We start from the raw sequence: 21,094 nt of genomic DNA on the forward strand, positions 1-21,094 counted from the left end.
ACTCCTCTTTCTCTTGGGTCAATTGACTAATCATTAGAAATTAATTTTTTTCCAAAGAAGTCTTAATTTTTAATGAAAACAAGACTAAGAAGTGGTAACTTTCCATACATTTTCATACACCCTAAGTATAAATATTTTCTTGAGTATGTCTCTATAAGTCACCTATGTCTTTGGTGTAAGTTTTACACAATCGACAGCAATTCAACTTATGACACTGTGATTATGCTCCCCTAAAAGCTTCTAGCGAAATTTCTAAATTCTCAAACTGCTTTCAAGACCCCAGGTCCTGTGTGTTATCTCCATCACCTCTGATTAGTATTTTACTTTTAATGGTAAATTATGGACTATCATCGTAAAAGTGAAGTAAATTTCAGGATTCTAATTTATGTAAGCTAATTCTCTTTATGCAAATACTTTGTGAAAAATATTTATGTAAAATAATTCTGATTATGTCTTACATAAATGATGTAAGACAGACACTTGACTGAGCTGAGATTTATATACAGTGTAATAAACTACTCTTTTTAAAGATGACAAATATCATTACTTAATATTTCCGTTCAAATGATACCTCACAAATGACTTCTCTTAAACAATATTATTTTTCTAAACCATTGACTTAAAAATTTCCACCCTTTGTCTACTTTATATCATGACTGGGTGTCATGACACAAGATCGGCACCATTAGGCACAAATGACCTTTGCACTTCCCTGCAGACTCCCTCAGCTGTGGACTACCCCCCTCCCCCACTTCCCCACAAGCTCCTCCCACAGCCCAAGAAACATGTACACACCATCTAACATGAGGTGGATCAGAGCAGGAAGAGGATTACAAACTGTTCAGCTTACTTTCACAGAGACAGAATTATACAGATTAAGGAACAGAAGCATCACATTTCAGTCCCAGAGCTCAGCTATCATCACCTCCTTCTCCCTATTAACTTCTCTGACTATCAAAATGGCCTGATTCCTATTACACTTTTAAACAAAGACTGATTAAACTTCTGACAGTTTCAAAGAAAACTTCTGGCAGTCAGTATTGAACAAACCCAGGCATGTGAGCTCATATCTGATGAACAAATACAACCTAAACAAATTCTTCCTCTATAAGAGCAAGTTAAGGAGAATGGAGGTGAGTACATCTTGGGGCCATAACCCACATGAGCTGGTTTAATTGGTTTCTAAGACTTTGCTGACCTCTCTAGATGAAAAGTGCTGGTCCAGCAGTCCCTCTATGATTAGCTGAATTGTGAACACACAGCGCCTCTGCTAAAGACATGAATTACAATTTAGGCATCTTCCATGCTGGATTCAGTATAACAGTAGAAATGGGAGTGGGAGATGCCCAATGAATTATGAGTCATTACTTCCTTTAATGGTCTCTCTGACATACTGGTAAAGTTGCAATCAGTATTTCCTCACACTTCGACCACACCTGCTATAAAATACTAGCCACAGTGGGCCAATCATGATCCTTTTTCTCTTTCAATTGAAGCAACTTTTTCAATACCCAATTACTTTGGTTGACAATAGCCAGTTCTGCAATATTTTTGTTTTACTCACAGATTTTTCTTTTAAATAAGCTGTATTACAAACCAACTACAGAAAGGTAAGGATCACGTGGCCTCAGCCACACATGTCATATACAAAGTCTTTGCTCTTAAAGAAGTTGAGAGCAGACATTCTGGTGGTTGCCAGAAGCTGTGGAAAGCAGCCAGGAAGAGAAAGGGTAGGGCATGGTTGGTCAGTGAATACTTACACATACTTAGAGACAAGCTGCCCTGGTGAGCTATTGCACAGTCATTGTTGTGCACAGAGAACAACAAAACTGTGCATACTAAAAAAGCTGAAGGACTTTCAAGGTTTTCAATAAACAGAAATAAGAAACGTTCGTTTGAGGAGATATTTTTACCTGATAAACATTCTACCCCATATACATGGGTATACATCACATTACCGCACTAATAGATACAATTTGTATGCTTCTGTATGGCAGTTAAAAATAATTTGAGTTTTAAAAAGAAAAATAAATTAAACCTCTTTTGAAGGCTCTGGGTCTAATACTCTACATTTTAACCTCAGAGTAACAGTACTTTACAGGGACTGGAGAGATGGCTCTGTGGTTAAAAGCACTGGCTATTCTTGCAGAGGACCTGGGTTCAGTTCCCAGCACTCAGATGCTGACTTACAACCAGCAATAACTCCAGCTTCAAGAGATCAAACGCCCTCTTCTGTCCTCTGAAGGCACTGCACGTATATGGTACATAGGCAGGCATGCAAGCAAAATACCCATACAGATAAAATAAATATAAATAAATCTTTAATAAAAGAAATGCCAAAATGTTTCCTATGCATTCTAATTTGTAAAATTATCACTCATTTTTCTACTAAAATTTTTTTTCATCTAAAGTGAACACTTTCCTCCAGAAGAAAAAAGCACATTCATAATTATTATAATGAGCTTAGAGGTAACAGGCAATAGCCGTTAAAAATGAGAACACCAGGGACTGGAGAAATGGCTCAGTGGTTAAGAACACTGGATGCTCTTCCGGAGGACCTGGGTTCTATTCCCAGCACCCACTTGACAGCTCACAACTGTCTGTACCTCTGGTCCCAAGAGATCTGACAGCCTCTTCTGGCCATCTGGGGCACCAGGCACACGCACACGATACACTGACATACGTACAGGCAAAACACTCACACACAGAAAAATAAATTTTTTAAAATGAGACTGCAATTCAATTTCTTACTCTATTTCCCTCAGAGTGGCCATCCTGCTACGATTGTGTCTGCCCGATTGAACAGTGCTTGAAAAGATATTTACTTTAATTTCCCTTTAAGAATTCCATACCCAGATCTGTTTGCTGGTATTGGATACCTGTGCTTTCCTGAGTAGTGTACTTTCTCCTCTTGCTTCACAGCTGTACTCTCTTAATGAACTTATACTGTGGAGGTCCCGAGGGGCTGAGTCTATCTGTTCTCATTTCACCCCAACACACTCAGGGATGGATATGCGGCCCAGCTCCCTACTTGGTAGCAGTCCTCTATCTCCCTAGGTAGGATATGTTAGCAGTAAGCCTAATATGATCAGAGCCAATCAGATGCATTCATTCCTAAAATTTTCTGCATAGACAAGGAGTAGACTTTCCCTTTTCAGACTGTTAGCCACACCAACACGTGGAGACATAGAGTTACGACAAAGCTATCTTCCTGTCAAGCAGGAAAAACCCCTTGAGATTGAAATTAATATCTGTAGCAAAGCGAAGCACAAAGACTGAGGACCAAGAGTCTCGGGAACAAACTGAGCCAGTATATTCTTTATATTTATGGTCTTTGGAATAGCATTTCTGCCACTTGCTACTGGGAAATCGCTGCCCTAAATCTTCATCCATGTTTCTAACTCTGCTTGTCTGTTTGGTCCTCGGCATTTCTTCCAGCTTTGGCTTTTCTCTTCATTTAACTCTTAAAGAAATGTTTTTTCTCCATTCTACTTCTTGGGTTCCTCCATCACAGGCAAGCCACCGAGGAGGTTGGCTTACATAGATGTCACTATCTTGCTAGTTCTGCCCCCACAGATACTTGGTAGATGTCTTTGTCTCTATCTTCTTGTCTCCACCTAACCTTTCAGACATTTTTTTAATGTTTATATAGAAACGTATTTCACCATTCTAGTGCTAATGAGATTTAAAATGCCACAGTTTTAATACTTCTATGAAAACAAAACAGGACAGCAATTGTTCGGTGCTGGCAAGGGTAGAGGAAGGAGCTGAGGGAGGCTGGAATAGTGAGGTCTGTACACTTAGGAATGGGTTCTAGTGTTCTAGCACATACAATGACAAGAGCTCACAGTAACTCAGCATACATTTCTTGAAAAAGAAGAATGGAGCTGGATAGCTCCAAAAAATAAATTATAAAGAGACATGAAATACTGGTTTCATGATATGATGAGTTTCATAATATGATGAGTGCATGTGTCCGGAAATATAACGCTGTGTCCTGTAAATATGCAATATGATAACTAAAAAGAATAAAATATGAAAATAAGCGAAATAAAGACAGCTTTCCCTCTCCCAGTTGATAGTCAAAATCAGATTTTAGTGAGAAGTTGGAGCTTATGTTCCACTAAAAGACACCCCAAATAATAAAGTACAGGGATATAATCACTTCATATCTGATAAATGGCTATTAGCAAATTTTGCTATCATATAAATAATTTCAAGATTTGTGAATGTGTAATAAATTATCACTTGGCTTAGAAGAGGCCATGTAGCTCTTCCAAGAACTGAATTTATCAGAGTAAGATTCCCATATCCAGGAGATCAGAATTCCCTTAACACAGCATGTTATGAAGTAGATCCATATTATTAACAAAAACAAAACAAAACAAAAAGCAAACAAACAAAAACAAAAAACAAGCCTCTCAAATGGCCCAGACCAATCATTTATTTCTTTCTGATTTTACAGTATAAAAGCCTTGAATAATTCTACCACTAACTGAAGGTTCTGCTATCCACTTCATTATTTGGTTTATTGTGAAGAATATACCTTTTCATAAAACTTAGCTTTGGGCTAACTAGGGTAAATATGATTGTTTCCTTGAGTCTTTATAACAATTCTATTTTGAAGTTTTTTAAAAAGCAAACCGTCTCCCCTCAAGCTAGTGCTATGGATCTCATAAAGCTTTTTATTAAAAGCCCGGGATCTGAAGTCAGAAGAATCAGCTTCAATTTCTGCTCTACTATCTACTTAGTCTTTACATTTGGACCAATCACCAGTGTCTGAGTGCCAAGCCCCATGCTTGTTTACAGCACTGATTCTCAACCTGTGGGTTGCGACCCCTGGGGGGGGGTGTCAAATATCAGATATCCATAACAGTAGCAAAATTACAGTTATGAAGTAACAATGAAATAATATTATGATTGGGAGCCACCACAACATGAGGAACTGTATTAAAGTGTCATTACATTAGGAAGGTTGAGAACTGCTGATTTAGAGGATAAATCAAAGCCATAGAGTTCAATGCATCCGTGACTCAATTTATGAAATGGTGCCTTGTAAAAAAAAAAAAATGCATGATATATTAACCATTACACATGTGGGTCACACATGTGGGTCACACATGTGTAGTTGTGTACACTCATCTTTTTGGTTCAAAAGGACAATTTTGTACAAGGTTAATCTTTCAATCAAATGCAAAAAGTTAATCTTGATCAAAATGGGAGGGGGCCTTCTAGCAGAGGGATACGATGAGAGGCCCTGAGTGACTCTGAAAGGCAACACAAAACTCAAGAATCAGAGCACATTGGCAGACAGTACTGTGAGAAAAATATTAATATATAATCAGTTACAAAAAGAGGAATTGAACATGAAGGCAATAATTGGTCTGTGTTATGAATGACGGAACACGCATGTCCTGGCTCTCGCTCAAGTCACCACATTGCCCTAAAACTTTAAGCAATCAGAAAGAATGAAACTATGCCAGTTGCCAACTTCCCTTTCGAATTATTATCTCATTGCCATAGGAGCCACAGTAATTTTTCATTGTCCACAGTGGGCATCGTGACCATGTCCTTGAAAATGCCATGTCTGAAGAAAGCCGAGTACCATCAGCACTTAGTCAGAAGTAGCTCTACACCATGACAAGATCTCAGTTTATTACCACCAGAGGTGTAAAAATAAAATGCCGTTTTTTCCAGCTGAAAATCACTTGGCAAAGATCAGAGCAGTTTCCTCTACCTTTAAAGTGGCTAGGTTGGTTATAGCCAACAGTGGAAGGTAGGAGGCATAACTCAAATGTCCCGATGTGCAGGACAGACATGGTCTGGTCTAGTCAATAGTACATCCCTGTGCTATTCCCAAGTGCTAAAGCCGTATTTCAATAAGATAAAGACAGAAGACAACCCTCCTCCCTTCAGCTAGCTCATTTAGGTGCCAAATCATCCAAGACCGAATTGTTCATTTCTTTCAGAGACTTCAAAGAGGACTTCCTGGACATATCTCTTTTAAAAGGCAGCCTTTGCTGAGAATACATAATATGTTGAAATGGCAGAGATTTCCTGGCAAAGGACCTGCGGCATCATTGTTGAGGCTGAAAAAAAAATCACGAACTCATTTCCTTCCCCAACTGGAAGGATAAAACTTCTCCAACTTGATTCAAAGAAAATGCAAGGATTCCCTGGTTTTCCTCCTCCCTTCAGAGCTATATCCATTCTTCAGTCTAGCTCTCTTCCACGTGTCCAAGTGACCACCCATAAGCACAACTGTGCAGAAGCATTTACATCTGTTTTCTCTCATTACGCTTCCCGATGCGTATTTAAAACATACACATAACACACAGTAAGGGAGTGAGTCTCAGGGAGGTAGGTAACCTGCTAAGCTCATACTATAATCGCAGACTAGTATTTGGAATCAGGGCAAAACTCCATGCAAAGTGCTTCCTTTCTGTCTTATTCACCTGCCACACTTCAATGTACATTGTTATAACTGTAAAGACTCAGCTAGTCTAAGGCAACTCAGTTTACCTTCATCTACCGCACATGCACTCTGTATTATAGGCTACTTCCCAATCCAATTGTAGAATCTCATTCCTTTAAATAGGAAAGGCTTTTGCTTTGAGGCAACAAAAACCTCAGGCAGGGTAGTATGTTGTTTGGGTTTGAATCCTGCTGGTGTAGCTTTGAACAGCACTTGTAAAGTGGAAGAGGCTTTAGGAGCACCATGAGCTGCCACACAGAACAGGAGGGCACATTAGCTAGCACACAATAAGATAATAATAACCGATAAGGCTGCTGTTACTATTACTTGAAACACATATTGCTATTTAACACTGTCTACCGGGAGCACAAATTTATTTTTTTTCTTATTGCTGCTCATGAGCCTTCTCATTATTGTTTATCTCACTTGCGCATTAAATTGGAAATCAGCGAAGAGCTTAAATCAAGAAAGCCTTCGTTGTAAGAATTACACTTTTTATAGCATTTAGAGAATTGTCTGCAAAATGGGGTCAATGGCAGCTGGCACTTCCGAGAAGTCATTAAGGTTGCACTAAACAATCCATTTCCATTTTTGCTGAGTCTATGTAAGAGGGAGCACGCTACTTCTACAGAGCAAGGTTCAAGCTGCCCTTTGAAAATCTGTCACTATATGTAACAGGACACTTATTGAGCCATCCACCTACAGCTCTCTTAGTCATATAAGGCTCATTTGTATAAAGTAAATGTTCTTAAAAGGATTAAGCCCCTTACTAGAATAATTTTTCTAAGAAAACAACAGAATATGTAAGAAATCTTAATATGGAAAACCTGCAATGCATGGTCCCAGTTTCACAAAAAGGAATAGTTAAAAAAAGTTGTCATATAAGAGGAGGGAATAGTATCTTTGATATTTCACCTATATTTTTAAAATTCTGTAAAAAATAAGAGGGGAGAACTGACAAGGATTATGCAGAAGAAAAATAAAACCCTTAAAATCTTCAGTAAAGAATTATTTCTTAATTGTTACAGTTTCAAAACTGTCTTTTTCTAGAGGACTGGGGTTAGAGATTGTATAGAAAGACCATAGGTTTGATATTTCCTATTAGGAAAAAAAACCCAAACCATGTCTGTCTAGCTAGTATGAGAACAGCGTGTGCGGAGCGTTGAATGAACAGAGGGATGGTGGGTAAGTAGACAGGCACAGTGAAAGCACCGACCAGAAGAAAGTGGACTACGCCAGTAAAGAAGGTCAACACCAATGTTATCACTTCCCATAACGACCCAGACAGCTCTAAGCTGCCACTTCTTCTTGTCTCTTGTCTCTAATCCACTCTGAATTAGAGAAGCAACAAGGACCACTGTGAGTCTGGGATAGTCAGAGGAGGCATCTGGAACAGGCAGTATCCAGGGGACCAGCAGACAGCAACCCAGGCAGGTTCTAAGTAGGGGCAAGAATATAAACTAACACAGGCTGGGGAGATAGTTCAGTCAACAGAGTGTGTGCATGAGGATCATGCAGGATCCTGAGTTTGTCTGGGTGTGGTGGTATACGCCTAATCACAGAACAGTGGAGGGAGAGACATGTGGATCTCTAGGTTCCCTGGTCAGCTACCCTGACCTACCTGGTAAGCTTCGGGCCAGTAAAAGACTCCATCTCAGAAATCAAGGTAGAAAGTGCCTAAAGAACAAAACTCAAATCCTTATGTACCCACACATACAAACATGTGCACCCACCCACTCCCACACAAAAGCACCCACACATGTACACAGCAACAGCCCTAGTATATCCCTTTTCTGCAAGAATGTCTATTTGCATAGACAGAACTGGATGAAAGGGAACTAAGCTGCCTTTTCCTCTCGATACTAACCCCGCAGATCACATGGAACCGTCCCAATATACAACACGCTTGCTAGATCCACATCCTCAAGAAAGCCTTCCCAGATTTTACCTTAGAAAATATCAGTGTCAACCGTTCAAAAGGGGAGTCCACACAGGCATGATTTCGTTCACTTTTCAAACTCAGGGATGTCCTAATGTCTCCCTGATGGCTGGAATGAAATAGGTGGGATGGGGGGGGATGGGGACTGTATTCTTCAGGCCTGATTATTTTTGACCCATGTGAACTTTTCCATAGATTTTTCATTATAAAAAAATACATTTTGAATTTTTCAATCCAGTTCATTAGTGCTGCCTTGAAATGAGTCCTACGCCCCTCCTTCACTCCAAGCACTCTTCCAAGTAGGCCTAGAATCCTGCACTTGGTTTATATCTTCAAATTATAGAGCATCTTTTCATGAGATTAAAAGGGCATTAACTAATTAGTTCAATAATAATGACCTACCAAGAACAGAAAGTAATGTAGTAAAATGACGCAGCAGTACAGCCTTTCTCCCTCCTAAATGGTCACCAAACACTGGGAAGTCACTCTGCTGAGAGTTAAGGAAACAGAGTCAGATTCCAAACTTATTTCTCTCTCCATACCACTGTAATGAACAGAAATGTAAGCTGGGAGATTCATTTCAGTTCCCTGAATTCCTGGACACCCAAAATATAAGTAATTCTTCCCTTCCAGAAGTGCTTACAAGTGCTTAAGGACCACATCCACCACACTGTCCATGACAGCAGGAAGGCTTCCAGTCCCAAGAGTTTCAATGGTGTCATCCAAATGAATCATATAAGGAGAAATCATGTTCAGAAAAAATGTGGCAATGAGAAAAATCTAGTATTTTCTTTTTCATACTATTCTTTTAAAGCGATGCTTAATATGACTCCTTATTGTTAGTTTTGTAAATTCCATACATTTGTCCTAATGTTTCCATAAGTGGAACTAAATAACCAATATTGCAAGCATGCCAGCAGGAATTATCATTTGAATATGTAACGAGGGGCCTGAAGAAGTCTGTTAGCTCTCCTAGAATTTCATTTCCTGTTTGATAGTCTTAGATCCCAGCTATCAAGCCTATTAAATGCTGTTCTGTATAAGTAAAACATTAACTCGAGCAATGATAGCAGTTTTTTTTAATTATTATTATTCATTTTGTTTGTTTTGGGTGCTGGGATGAAACCTAGCTATCCACCCACACCAAGCATTCACCCTACAGTAGAGCTACTTGCCTAGGAAATAACATGTTTCATACTATATAGTTGCAGCTTTTGACCTGCTAGCCTGCAGGGAAAAGCTTTACTACCAAATGCCGTCTATGAAAACAGACTGATGAAACAAGGTAAATTATAACAAGTGGCAATTGCCTTTGGGTTTCTTCCCCTACTGCTAAGTAAGAAAGATACTGTCTCTCTAGCACATTCTGTAGACTGGGAGAGGAACATGGACATGTATTTATGGAAGAGCTTATCAAAGAAATGCTTTATATTAAGACCTAAATTAAGGAGAATAGCTCTAAGTTTCATTGTCAATATTTAATACACCTGCCTGTTTTATATCGAAATTTAATTCAATGCTCTCAATTAATAAATATCAGAAGCTAGTTTTACTAATCCTTGCTAATTTTTTAAGCTCCCCTGACGTCACACAAGCACCAATCAATCTAGCAGTGGAAGGAGCCCGCCAGCACAAAGCACATTTCACATTAAACAGGCGAAACTCATCTGGGATCTTGCCTAGGAACGTGCCTTCAAATGTTTTCATAATTACTCACTAGCTATCAAATTTGAATTAAGGGCATCTATATATAGTTTCCTCACTCTGTCACAGCAGACGGTAATAGGAAATTGAGGAACTTTGGAATAAAAGTCCCAAACAGCTGGGTATGGTGCCTTTGGCAGTTGCTGAAGGTGTCAACACAAGCTGAAAATAAACCCACAAACACCTACCCCAAGCTAGGCCTCAGATGCTATGCAATTATTTTCCAACATTCAAGGGAACCAGATTATCCTAAAACTAACACACATGTGGTGTCATAGTACACTCTTATGTATATTTGGCAGGGAGAAGGTCTCTAGTTAATCTGAGGCACAGTAGGAGACCATTTCTACTCCAAATACGTTTCATTCTGTCCAGCCTCAGCACACCACACCTCAGTAAAGGCTGAGGGCACACGTGAATGTGCTCATTGGGAGAAGCTATTACCTTGGGTTAAAAACCGGTGAATCGAAGTATGCATACTTACATGAAGAAGTATTTGCGCCTTCTGTTGATACTGATATTCTAATGGGAGACTCTATAAAACATAAGAATGGAGTGAAGCTTTATTGAGTCATGGCACTTGAAAATCAGAAAGTAGCCAGGCTCTGGAATTGCCTTGACAAGCTGTGCTAAAAAGCAGTGCACGAGCCATACAGCAGCATTTTTAAAACAGGAAGATGTACACACTATGCAAGGATTGCAGAGAGACGACTCTGCTCCGAAGACTTCTCAAAGAGACAGGAAAGGAGAGAGCATACCTGGAAAGGCATCCACAGACCAGCTGGGATATGAGCTTTGGGGAAATATTATTCTTAGCAAGCCCACACTACAAGTGAAATAGATCATTCGTTAGGTATAGGCTTGAAGTTGAAGAGAAGACCACTGCAACCGAATGGTCAACTTTCCCAAATTCGATTACCAAGAGTGAAAATATTTTCAGGCAATTTGGATCAGCATAAACATCCTGACCAACAACAGTGCCAAACAAAGTCCATGCAAGTCCCACTGCAGCAGTCACACAAGGAGCCAACAGAACATGCTGAACAAGCAAGACGAGTTAGGGATGTACAAGATTTGCTTAGGTAGCAAGGATGGAGGAAGAAAAAAAAAACAGCATTTTAGTATTGACAGAGCATAAGGAATGTAGGGAGAAAAAAACGAGATCTAAAGATTTTTAATACTAGGAAATCAGAAAGGAAAAAAAAACAACTTAGTATTGGAAAAAGTTGAAATTCAACAGCTAGAATATCATATTCAGGTCACATTTCAGGAAATACTAAAGACAATCTAACCTCCCTAGAAAAGCATCATAGAACTTTAAAAACCCAGTTCCCTAACCGTATCTACTGGTCTTGATAATGAAGTCCTTACATCGCATAAATATCTGAATGAAAGGTAAAGGAATTTACTTAATTCTTCATCGCCCACCCCTTCCTGTCCCATCGCCGACTCATGCTTCTCTCAGATTCTCAACAGTGGTTCTGAAGAAAAGAGGAACTACTACAGGAAACAAAGAAGAAGGCTGTGTAGGGATCTCTGGACTACTATAGCTCTCAAAAGGTATGGTCAAGGTGAGAAATGCCAACTGTGCCAGCTGGAAACAGGGCGGGAAGCTGTGCAGACAGGACTGGGCTCCAGGAACCTGCCCTTCTCCCTTCTTCTTCCTGATACACACGACAGAAGATACCTAGCACTTTAGCTTTCTTCGTCTGTAAAATGGGGGAAGATAATGACTTGTCCTGTGATTTTGTTAAAACTGGCAAATGGGTTACAATCTTGATAAATTGAAGGGAATGAGACCAAAGCAAGTTACCACTATAATCCAGAGAGAGAGAGAGAGAGAGAGAGAGAGAGAGAGAGAGAGAGAGAGAGAGCATGAATTTGAAAGAGAGAAAGGAAGGGTGTATCGGAGACTTTGGAAGGGAAGGGGGAAATTTATGTAATTATATTACATCCAAAAAATAAAAGAAATTATGAAAAGGAAATGAATTTTCGATCTCAACTGTCCACAAGTTTACTGCTAAATAAATACTAATTCTTGAATTTCCTAAGGTTCTCTTAACCATAAAAATCACAGGAAATAAAGTTAAGTGTACTTCTCCCCCTCATCAAGGAAATTTCTCACTGGAATAGAGGGGAGACCATTACAGAAAACCACAACCAATCAAAATGCAGAGTTAAGACACTCAGTCCCAGTGGATGCATCTACAAAACACTTCCACACCTAAGGCTCAGGGAAAATTGCAAAAGAGGGGGTGGAAAGCTTGTAAGAGCCAGAGGCTCAGAAACTACACCTGTGATGTCTCATCAACATGACTGCCTATAAACATGAGCTGAACAAGGACAACCAGAGACACGCTAAAGCAGACCTGGGAAAGCCAGCAAGACCTCAACCCTACACAAAGAACGGCAGGCAACTAAGGAATGCTAAGAGGGGAAGAAATAGTCTTCCCCAGGGAAGAACACACCAATTGATTATCCAATACCAAATTGTCATCCCTGAAAATATACATATAAATTACATTATGCAGACTGAGCAGGTTATATTTAGGAATACATACATCAATGATTAATGAAAAAAAGAGGCCATGCATTTGAAATAGAGCAAGGAGGGGGATATGAGAGGGTTTAGAGGGAGTGGAGGGGGAAAGAAAGAAAATGATGTAATTATTTATAATCTTAAAAAAACTAAATAGCTGGACATGGTAGTGTATGGCTGTAACCCTAGTTCTAGGGAAAGAGCAAGAGGATCCCAAGAGAGATGCTGGGCTGAGCCACATAGCAAATTTCTGCCTCAAAAACTATTAAAAACACAGCCGACAAAGTCATTCCATAACTAGTAGACAAACCAGTGAATTCTGGTTACATATGGATTTGTAGAGCTGGGAGATAATTAGCTTGTGTCTTCTCAGCATGTAACTACCACCAGTAAATATTACAGGCAAAAATGAAAAGAAATGGAACATTATAGTAATATTTTTGAAAAGTCAATGTATTTGTTGCTGTTGTCCCAAATTTAGTGAACCAGAACTTGCCAGTAGCATCCCAGAGGTCAGTCATCAGATGCTGGGTCCACTGTCTAGGTAATATAGTCTCATTCCAATGGGTTGCCCAAGCGACCAAGAGAAGCATGCCCAAAGACAGAAAATCTGATCTTGCACCCCTAAGGTTACTCTTCTACTTGTCTGCTATCACCAAGCAGCATGTTGATATGATCTCTTTCTCTCCTATTGGTATCCTGAGCCACCATTCAGACATACAGCAAAGAAACATCCTGCCTTAAGTAAAATTCAAAAAGGCAGAAGGAAGTTGAGAAAAAGAAAAACAAAACAAAAAACACTGGACCAGAACACGGGAACAGCTGAAATTTGGATGCAAAGGGAGTGCCGATTAGTATGAAGAGCAGCCAGCAGTTAAGCCTCGCACACTGGTTAGTAAAACTTGCCAGGCTCTTTTCCTTACCTGAGGACACATATGCTCTTTCAGTTGAGGCTGGCATGCCAGTGATGAACTCTGCAAAAAAGAAAAGGTGACAGGCGATTACGGTATACAGCGGGAAGCTGGGATCTAGGGCCATTGCCTGCCTTCCAAACTGCAAATGAGTATGAGGAAAGAGCAGTGCGTGAAGACGGTCCAAATAAATAGTTCTTCTTTCGTGGGGGAAGAGCAGGAGATGAATTACGCTAAGTAATTATGAGGAACCGTTTTCTCCCCCTGGAGTGAATGAGGAAGAAAGCTCTAGAGAAACAGACGGTGGGTTTCTTGGAAAGGAAAAAGAAATGGGGAATTAAGAGCGTCAAAGCCATTGTCATACAAAACGAGGCAATTTCTAACGTTAAAGAGTTTGGAAAACTACTGTTTTGTTCAAAAATGAAAGCAAGCAATGTTTGCTGTTGGGATTGGCAAACCACATCAAGTTCTGGTGTGGAACTCTTCAAATTGCCAGAGTTAATCAAGATGGGAACATTATCATCTGATACGTGTTGGCTACGCTGAACAGGTTATACATGAGCAGGTAGTTCACTGAAGGAACAAGGGATAAACTTGCATAATAGGGAACACCATTTTTCTGAGAATTATGAGACTTATTTAAGAATCTAAAATTGCTTTCTTAAAGCTCTAAGGATATAATAAAGTGTGTGTGTGTGGGGGGGGGGGGTTACACTGTCTAAATAGCTCAGTATTTAGTCCTAAGACTGGTTTTAGTTGGTTAGATTCTAATATTTTTAAAAGGCAGTTTCATAATAGTAGGATGATGCAAAGATAAAATGATGGAATCATTGAAACTTGACTGTGTATAAGTTATTAACTGCTGTATATTCTCACCTTCCCTAACCAGGACAAAGATAAGCTGAGTGTCATGTGATGTCAGCTACCATACAAAAATTACTACATCAGCCCAAAGTTTCTAGAAGGTCATATACACTATCATTTTGTGTCTAATAGCTGGTTAATCATAGAGTGAGATATGCTTTTTACCAATGTAATCATTTTTAAACACAGATACCACTATGATGAGACCAGCCTAGCAAGGAAGAAGAATTGACTGAAGTGATATTATTAATTCAACTTTTGAATTTCTTTAGGAACAAAGAATTTGAGGAACTAGACAGGAAGAAAAAGTCACGTGACATTCAGGAGAGATGGTCAAGTATCATAGACCAGATGTGTCTTTCCTAAAGCCCAGATGTTAACTTCTTAATGCAAAGTAAGGGTGAGTGACGTGACCGATCTTCCTTCATCAAGGGTTCTAAGGTCAATCATTCGCAGAGTGAGACTGTTTTCATGACATCTAAGTTTCCTACACCATTTCTTATGCTCACTAGAAATGGAACAAAGTAAAAGGGATTTGAATATGACAGTATATAACTTCCTTGGAACTTTCTCATGCAGGGGGCAGTAGAGAGGATTTCCTCAGCTAGACCAGTGGTGACACCTGTTCCTGAAGTAGCAACAAATAGCTTTATTGAGTTAGGCTGTAGAAAATAAAATAAAATTGCTCTTCTTTGGAAACATATAATCTGAGGAAACTTCTTTTTTAATCCAAGATTCACAATAGTTGTTCTTCTGTAGACACGCCTGACACCCTTTCAACGCAATGCTTTCAAACCTTGCACCCACATTGAAAAATGCCTCCTCATTCTGCCCTTCAGAATGCATCAATGACTTGACCACCACATTGTCTGACAAGCATTGGGCAAAGGCCCAAGCTCAACCCAATATCAAAATTTTCTTCACATTTATTTTTGGCCAACCAAATGATTGTCTACTGTGACCTTCCAAGAAGATTTTTAAAAAAAGACCTCAGCGTGGAGGACAGGTTAACCATAACTTCCTTTTGCAATTGAATGCTGCATTAGACAAATGTTCACAGTAACAAACTGTTGCAGCAGTTATGACTGTACATGGAGGCTCCTGAAAATAACACCCTTCCTAAATTAGATATTCATCCTGGAGATCGTTAAAACCTCCTTAATGACTGTGGTTTCAGTAAAAATAGTTCCTGAATTAATATTGAGGAAATGTAAGCTCAGAGTTTCACAAATATATTTAAAAAATGGTAGATACTTTAACATGATCTTTGCTATTAAGAAATGTTAATCTTTTTGATCAATACTACAAAGAAAGTTTTTTTTCCCCTGTGTGCAGGGTTCAAGGATTTAAACCAAAACACCTGTTTGTTTTTAGTGTGATTGAAATTTTACATTCCACTTACATATTTAAAAAATTTAAGTCTTACAGCCTCCTTGATTGGCAGCTAAGCAATGTACTTTAGCATAGTAAGTGGGCATATTCCATTTACAAATGTCTACTTGGTGTGAATAGTGAGGCTTTAGAATCACCAAGAATTGAGCACTGCTGACCCAACTCACGCTCAGAAGGCATGAAAACATAACATTGCTGTATTGTTCATGTTTGAATAACTATTTTAATAACCTGAATCCAGTTTCAAGTTGCAATGGTTGATAAATGTCTCCTGGAAAACAATTTTTCTAATGAATATGAATGTAAGACTTGTTTGAGACTTTGTCATGAACATAAATATTCAGGAAACACACATACATATGTGATGTCTGTGCAGATTTAACATGCATTACATAATTCTTTATTTCACCCAAACTTCTAAGTTTCTACTATGTATACAAAAATTATGGTTAAAAATGATTTTAAAAGTGAATGTACTTATTTACTAACAATGGTAAAACATGAACTCAGGAACATCTTTGAATATCTGAATTTTTACTGTTCTTAATGAGTATATAAGCAGCTAAGAAGTTTTTAAATTAATAAATGCATGATCTGTCATATTCTAATCATACTATTAATGTATATTAGCTTTTATGAGCACTCTACATAATATAATATACATGGAGAATGACAAGCAAATTTTAAAATCTATTTGACTCCAGGCTTGGTGGTATATGCCTTTAACCCTAACAATTAGTCAGGAAGCAGAGGCAAGCAGTTCTCCCTGAGTTCCAGGCCCGTCTGGTCTATATAGCAAGTTCTAGGTAGGCCAGCCAGGGCTGCACAGTGGAACCCTGCCTCAAAATAATAAATACATAAATAAAAATAAATAAAAACTACTTGACATTCTTCTCAGTGTGACTCCACAAGCTGTTCACCAATATATTTCCCACAACACTATGTTTGGGAGAAGGGGTAAGGGCTAACTAAGCCCATGACCCACATGAGCCAAAATTTTAACTAATAATCTATTCAAACTTTATTAAAAATATTTTTTTCTGTTTCTCATATAGAACAGCAATAATAATGAGCCCAATTATTCCTGTGGGAGCTTGAGTCTTATACAATTTTTCTCCTGATTAGAAGAGAGAACTCAAGATATGATTGAGTAGTTGTATATTCTCCGAGAGTAACCTTTGAAAAGAGAGCATTACTTAATTAATATGGAAAACCAATTATGTCTGTAGTTCTCTTCTTTGTCCCTTTATTTTAAGATCCAAGTGTTTTTCTAGAGCTTGTTAGCTAAGAATTAATTGTGAAATTAGGATTTCTTAGAGCAAGACCAAGCCAAATAACTAGATAAAAATGAGCCCAGCGCGTATGGGCTGAGAGAAAATATGTGTGGCCTTTTCCCCTGCCGATATGCATTCTGTAATTCACTACAAGAAAATTACAGCCTGCCATAATGTTTCTATGAAAATCAACATTAGATGCCAGCAGGTTGCATAGGTTTACACATGTTTACACATGCAAATTCTTTTTTCCAGTTCCACAAAGAAGTAGAAAGGCATCAAAAAGGCAAGAGAGAAACAAATTCTTCAAATGTACCTTAATAAATGAGCGACCTACGCATGTGCTCTTTTCTAGGTGCTTAAATATTTTGGCAATATGCTCACTGTTACACTGAGGCAAATAAAAACAAGCACAAGGAATTTCTAAAACTGTATTATTTCATTTATATCTAGGCACTATTAAATAGATCTACGTAGCCACATGTGGGTGGGGCTTCCCCTCCACTGGTTATGCAGTGGGACAGGATTTATGACCAGGGGTAAATCCGTTGTAAATTCTCTGGGTCTTACAGCATGGTGTGGCATCCTCAAAGAGTATCTTAAAGAGAGCCCTGGAGAAGACTCTATCAATATGGGAGGAATAAACCAGTTAGTTAGGAATTACAAAGAAGCAGAGACAAAAGCATGACAAGAGAGGCATCAGGAAATAGTGGGTTGTTGTTTTTTAAGTTTAAAACCATCTGAAGGTAGAAGAGCTGGAGAACAGTCACACACGATCCCATTGTTTCAACTCTTGGAGATGCCAGCATACCAGTCCATCTCCCCAAGGTCAAGCTCTTCCCCCAGGCTTCCTCTCTATGTCTGACACTCCTTCCTGTTCTTCACAAGTAAATGATTCTGTCTTAACTATCTGTGCACACACACACACATTCAGATATGGAGTGAGTCATTGTGTACTAGGAAGTAAAAGCAGGTCTATGTTGCCTTTTTCTGTCTAGTACTTTTCTGGTTCTAAATGGTTTATTTCCCATTCTAAGGATCATATTTCTTTTCTTTGATGAAAAAAAGCTAACACTCCAGAGGCAGAGGCAAGTGGATCACAAGTAAATATCATCCTCTACAGTGTAGGAAGTCCAAGGGCTAACCTGGGCTACAGACACTATCAGAAGAACAAACAAGCAAAAATATATCACAAAAGAATACTTAAAATAGTCCATGAACTTTATTATTGTTAGGTTAAGTTTAAAAAAAAGGGCTCAACATCATAAATGCCTCTAACTTTCAATTTCTCAAAAACGAAATTTACCAATACTATATATTCAAATTTGAGCACTAGACCATAACTTGAAAATTAATTAGATGGCTCTTTTATGTGAGAAATGAGAAAATGAGTATTATCAAGCTTTTGTTACCTCTAAAATAACAATAATATAAAAAGACCCTATAGATTTTTTTCCAGGACTAATACAATGATAAATTGCCTCTGCTTAATCCTATAAACCAGAAGCCATGAAAAAACCAATATAATTATACTATAAACAGTGATAACACTCACTCTAATTTTGTTTATTTGGGAGCATATAGTATGTATAGCTACAAAAATCCAACCTGAATGTCACAATCATAATTCACAATTTTCCATAAGGAGACATTAAAATACAATGAAGAGACCAACTTTCAAAATATGGCATAGAGCTCATGATGTCCTCAAAAAAAAATGACAAAAATCATTGTTTTCAAAAGTCATGACCTAAACCACAGTAAAGAGTAAGCTATTGAAATTAATTAATCTTTAAATTTTGAGTTCTGTGCGACAATTCTATAAAATTCCATGTGGAATACAGTAATAATAGCAAAATGCTTTGCCTAACCTGTGTTGATTAAAAACCAAAGAAAGTGACATTGCACTTGCTCATATACACGTTAAGTGGCATTAGCATTTTAAGAATCATAAGCAGGGCTTCTAAAACTAGTAATTGAAACTACTTTTCATCATTTTTCCTTTATTCTCAACAGAGGGAAATGGCTAAAGTGAAAAGTGATAGGCTTTGATTACGCCACTCTGGAACTTTCTTGGGAAGTCCAGAGAAGAACAGGCACTAACCTGGATTTTCCTCAGCCCACTCCACATTTTTTTACTTCACTCCCTTTTCCCTGCCATATTGGGTCACATGAGGATCAAGAGCAACAAACCAACTTGGTCTCTTAAGGAACTAACTTTACTGTTACTTACTTTTCCCATGAAGACCTGGCATTTTTACCTTATTACTCCAAAAGACCATTCCCTGCCATAGACAGTTTCTCGCCTTTACCAAGAAGCAGAGAAATCAGGAATGGGTTTATAAAAAAAATCACAATCATTTCAAGCCTCAATAGACACAATAAGGTTTTTGAAATGGCACCCAACAGTCCCAAGGTCTGAAGAACATTGTTAGGCTGCCATCAGCTCCTAGACATGACCTTCAGAGGTCGGGCTTCTGAGCTATTGAAGACACACACCAGCAGTTCCCACCTTCTGATTTCCTAAGAGAACCGAGGGAAGTTGTTAATTGGGAGGTAGTATTTCCTGTGTCCCATCTGGACTCATTCATTTGTGAAGCAAATCCTCCTTGGAACAGCCCTCAGGAGGCTCTGTCAGAAGCTTGAAGCCTTTACAAAGTAGGCAATACACTGCCTCTCAGGTGTTCCTAATTTCAAAACTAACAGCCCTAAAAAGTCAATGTATCTAACTGCCTATTAGCTTGATGTAATCACTTAAAAATGCACACTGGAACATTAAAACTTTTCAGGACTTGCAGATAAATAAAACAGATGCATTCATTCATGTGTATGTATACACATATAAGTGCACTTGTTGTACGTGTGTGTGTGTGTGCGTGTGTGTGTGTGTGTGTGTGTGTGTGTGTGTGTGTGTGTATATATATATATATATATATATATATATATATAATGTATATAAAACTATGTAACTGTATTCTGTGGTTGATGGGACCAAAGACTTGACTGCCCTTCCTAACCAACTTAAGCAGGTGTGTGTGTGTGTGTGTGTGTGTGTGTGTGTGTGTGTGTGTGTGTATGTACGTGCACGCACCTGCGTGTGTATACACATACAGTCTATATCATCACATGGAATGAAGACCTTTTCTGAGGACACAAAAGATGCCTATAATGCTCGGCTTCCTTTCCAATGTTTTTTACTTGTTCACAAGATTAACCCATCGATCTATCACACATCTCGGTCCCTCTTTTCACGGACTGAGAAGCAGCAGGCAGCCAGTGTCTTACCATTGGAGTCTACAATGGTGATGTTGGCCGAGGCGCTGTCGTTTCCCAACTTGCTGATGACTTTGCACATATACTCTCCAGAATCAGCCAGTGACGCCTTGTTAATTCGAAGTTCTGACTTCCTGTAAGATCCAGACCAAGGCAGTGTAAGTGCGTCGCAGAAATTCACCCTTAGCGTCGGTAAATAATGAAACACATTCTCCTGGGTTCAGAATTCTCAAACTCCTCCTTCCTACCTGACACATACAATGTTAAAATATCACGTGGTATCACATCAGTTCAGTTGTACGTTTCCAACAGACCAAACATACAGTATCACAGTAAACTGCCTATGACATCATCTTGATCTTAGTACACAGATAGTAAAGTGACTCCTCTCTGATTGTACTCTTCATTCCTCTATTACCACTGCTGACCATGTTACAGCTTAGATCTCTTTAAATTAACTGGCAAGTTTTCTGTCCTCCCTACATCTCAACATCACCCTGAGAACATATATACAAGTAACACTCTATGGACTGACCAGGTTATATTAAGGAATATATATGTATATGTATATATGTATATATTATATATATATATATATGCATGCTGTAATAATTAATGGGGGGGAAGAGTCCATGTATTTGAAGGAGACTGGGGAGGGGTAATTGAGAGGGTTTAGGGCTTGGAGGGAGGCAAGGAAAGGGAGAGATGCCATAATTAAATTAT

The 21,094-nt window shown here is 38.7% G+C and overlaps 1 protein-coding gene across 2 annotated transcripts in view; it reads right to left on the reverse strand.

Annotated features, from left to right (window-relative positions):
• Nrg1 (neuregulin 1) overlaps positions 1-21,094 on the reverse strand; it is a 201,991-nt gene that overhangs the window by 132,034 nt on the left and 48,863 nt on the right. Inside the window, exons 3-5 of one of the 2 annotated variants that reach the window (XM_059245068.1) lie at positions 20,384-20,505; positions 13,581-13,631; positions 10,603-10,653 (exon numbers count right to left, since the gene is read on the reverse strand). In XM_059245068.1, coding sequence (XP_059101051.1) covers positions 10,603-10,653; positions 13,581-13,631; positions 20,384-20,505 — 224 coding nt within the window. Of the gene's footprint in view, positions 1-10,602; positions 10,654-13,580; positions 13,696-20,383; positions 20,506-21,094 lie in introns of those variants that run through there. The other variant, XM_059245067.1, reaches the window with a different exon arrangement.

The sequence above is a fragment of the Peromyscus eremicus genome, chromosome 17 (assembly GCF_949786415.1).
Source record: "Peromyscus eremicus chromosome 17, PerEre_H2_v1, whole genome shotgun sequence".
NCBI lineage: Eukaryota > Metazoa > Chordata > Mammalia > Rodentia > Cricetidae > Peromyscus > Peromyscus eremicus.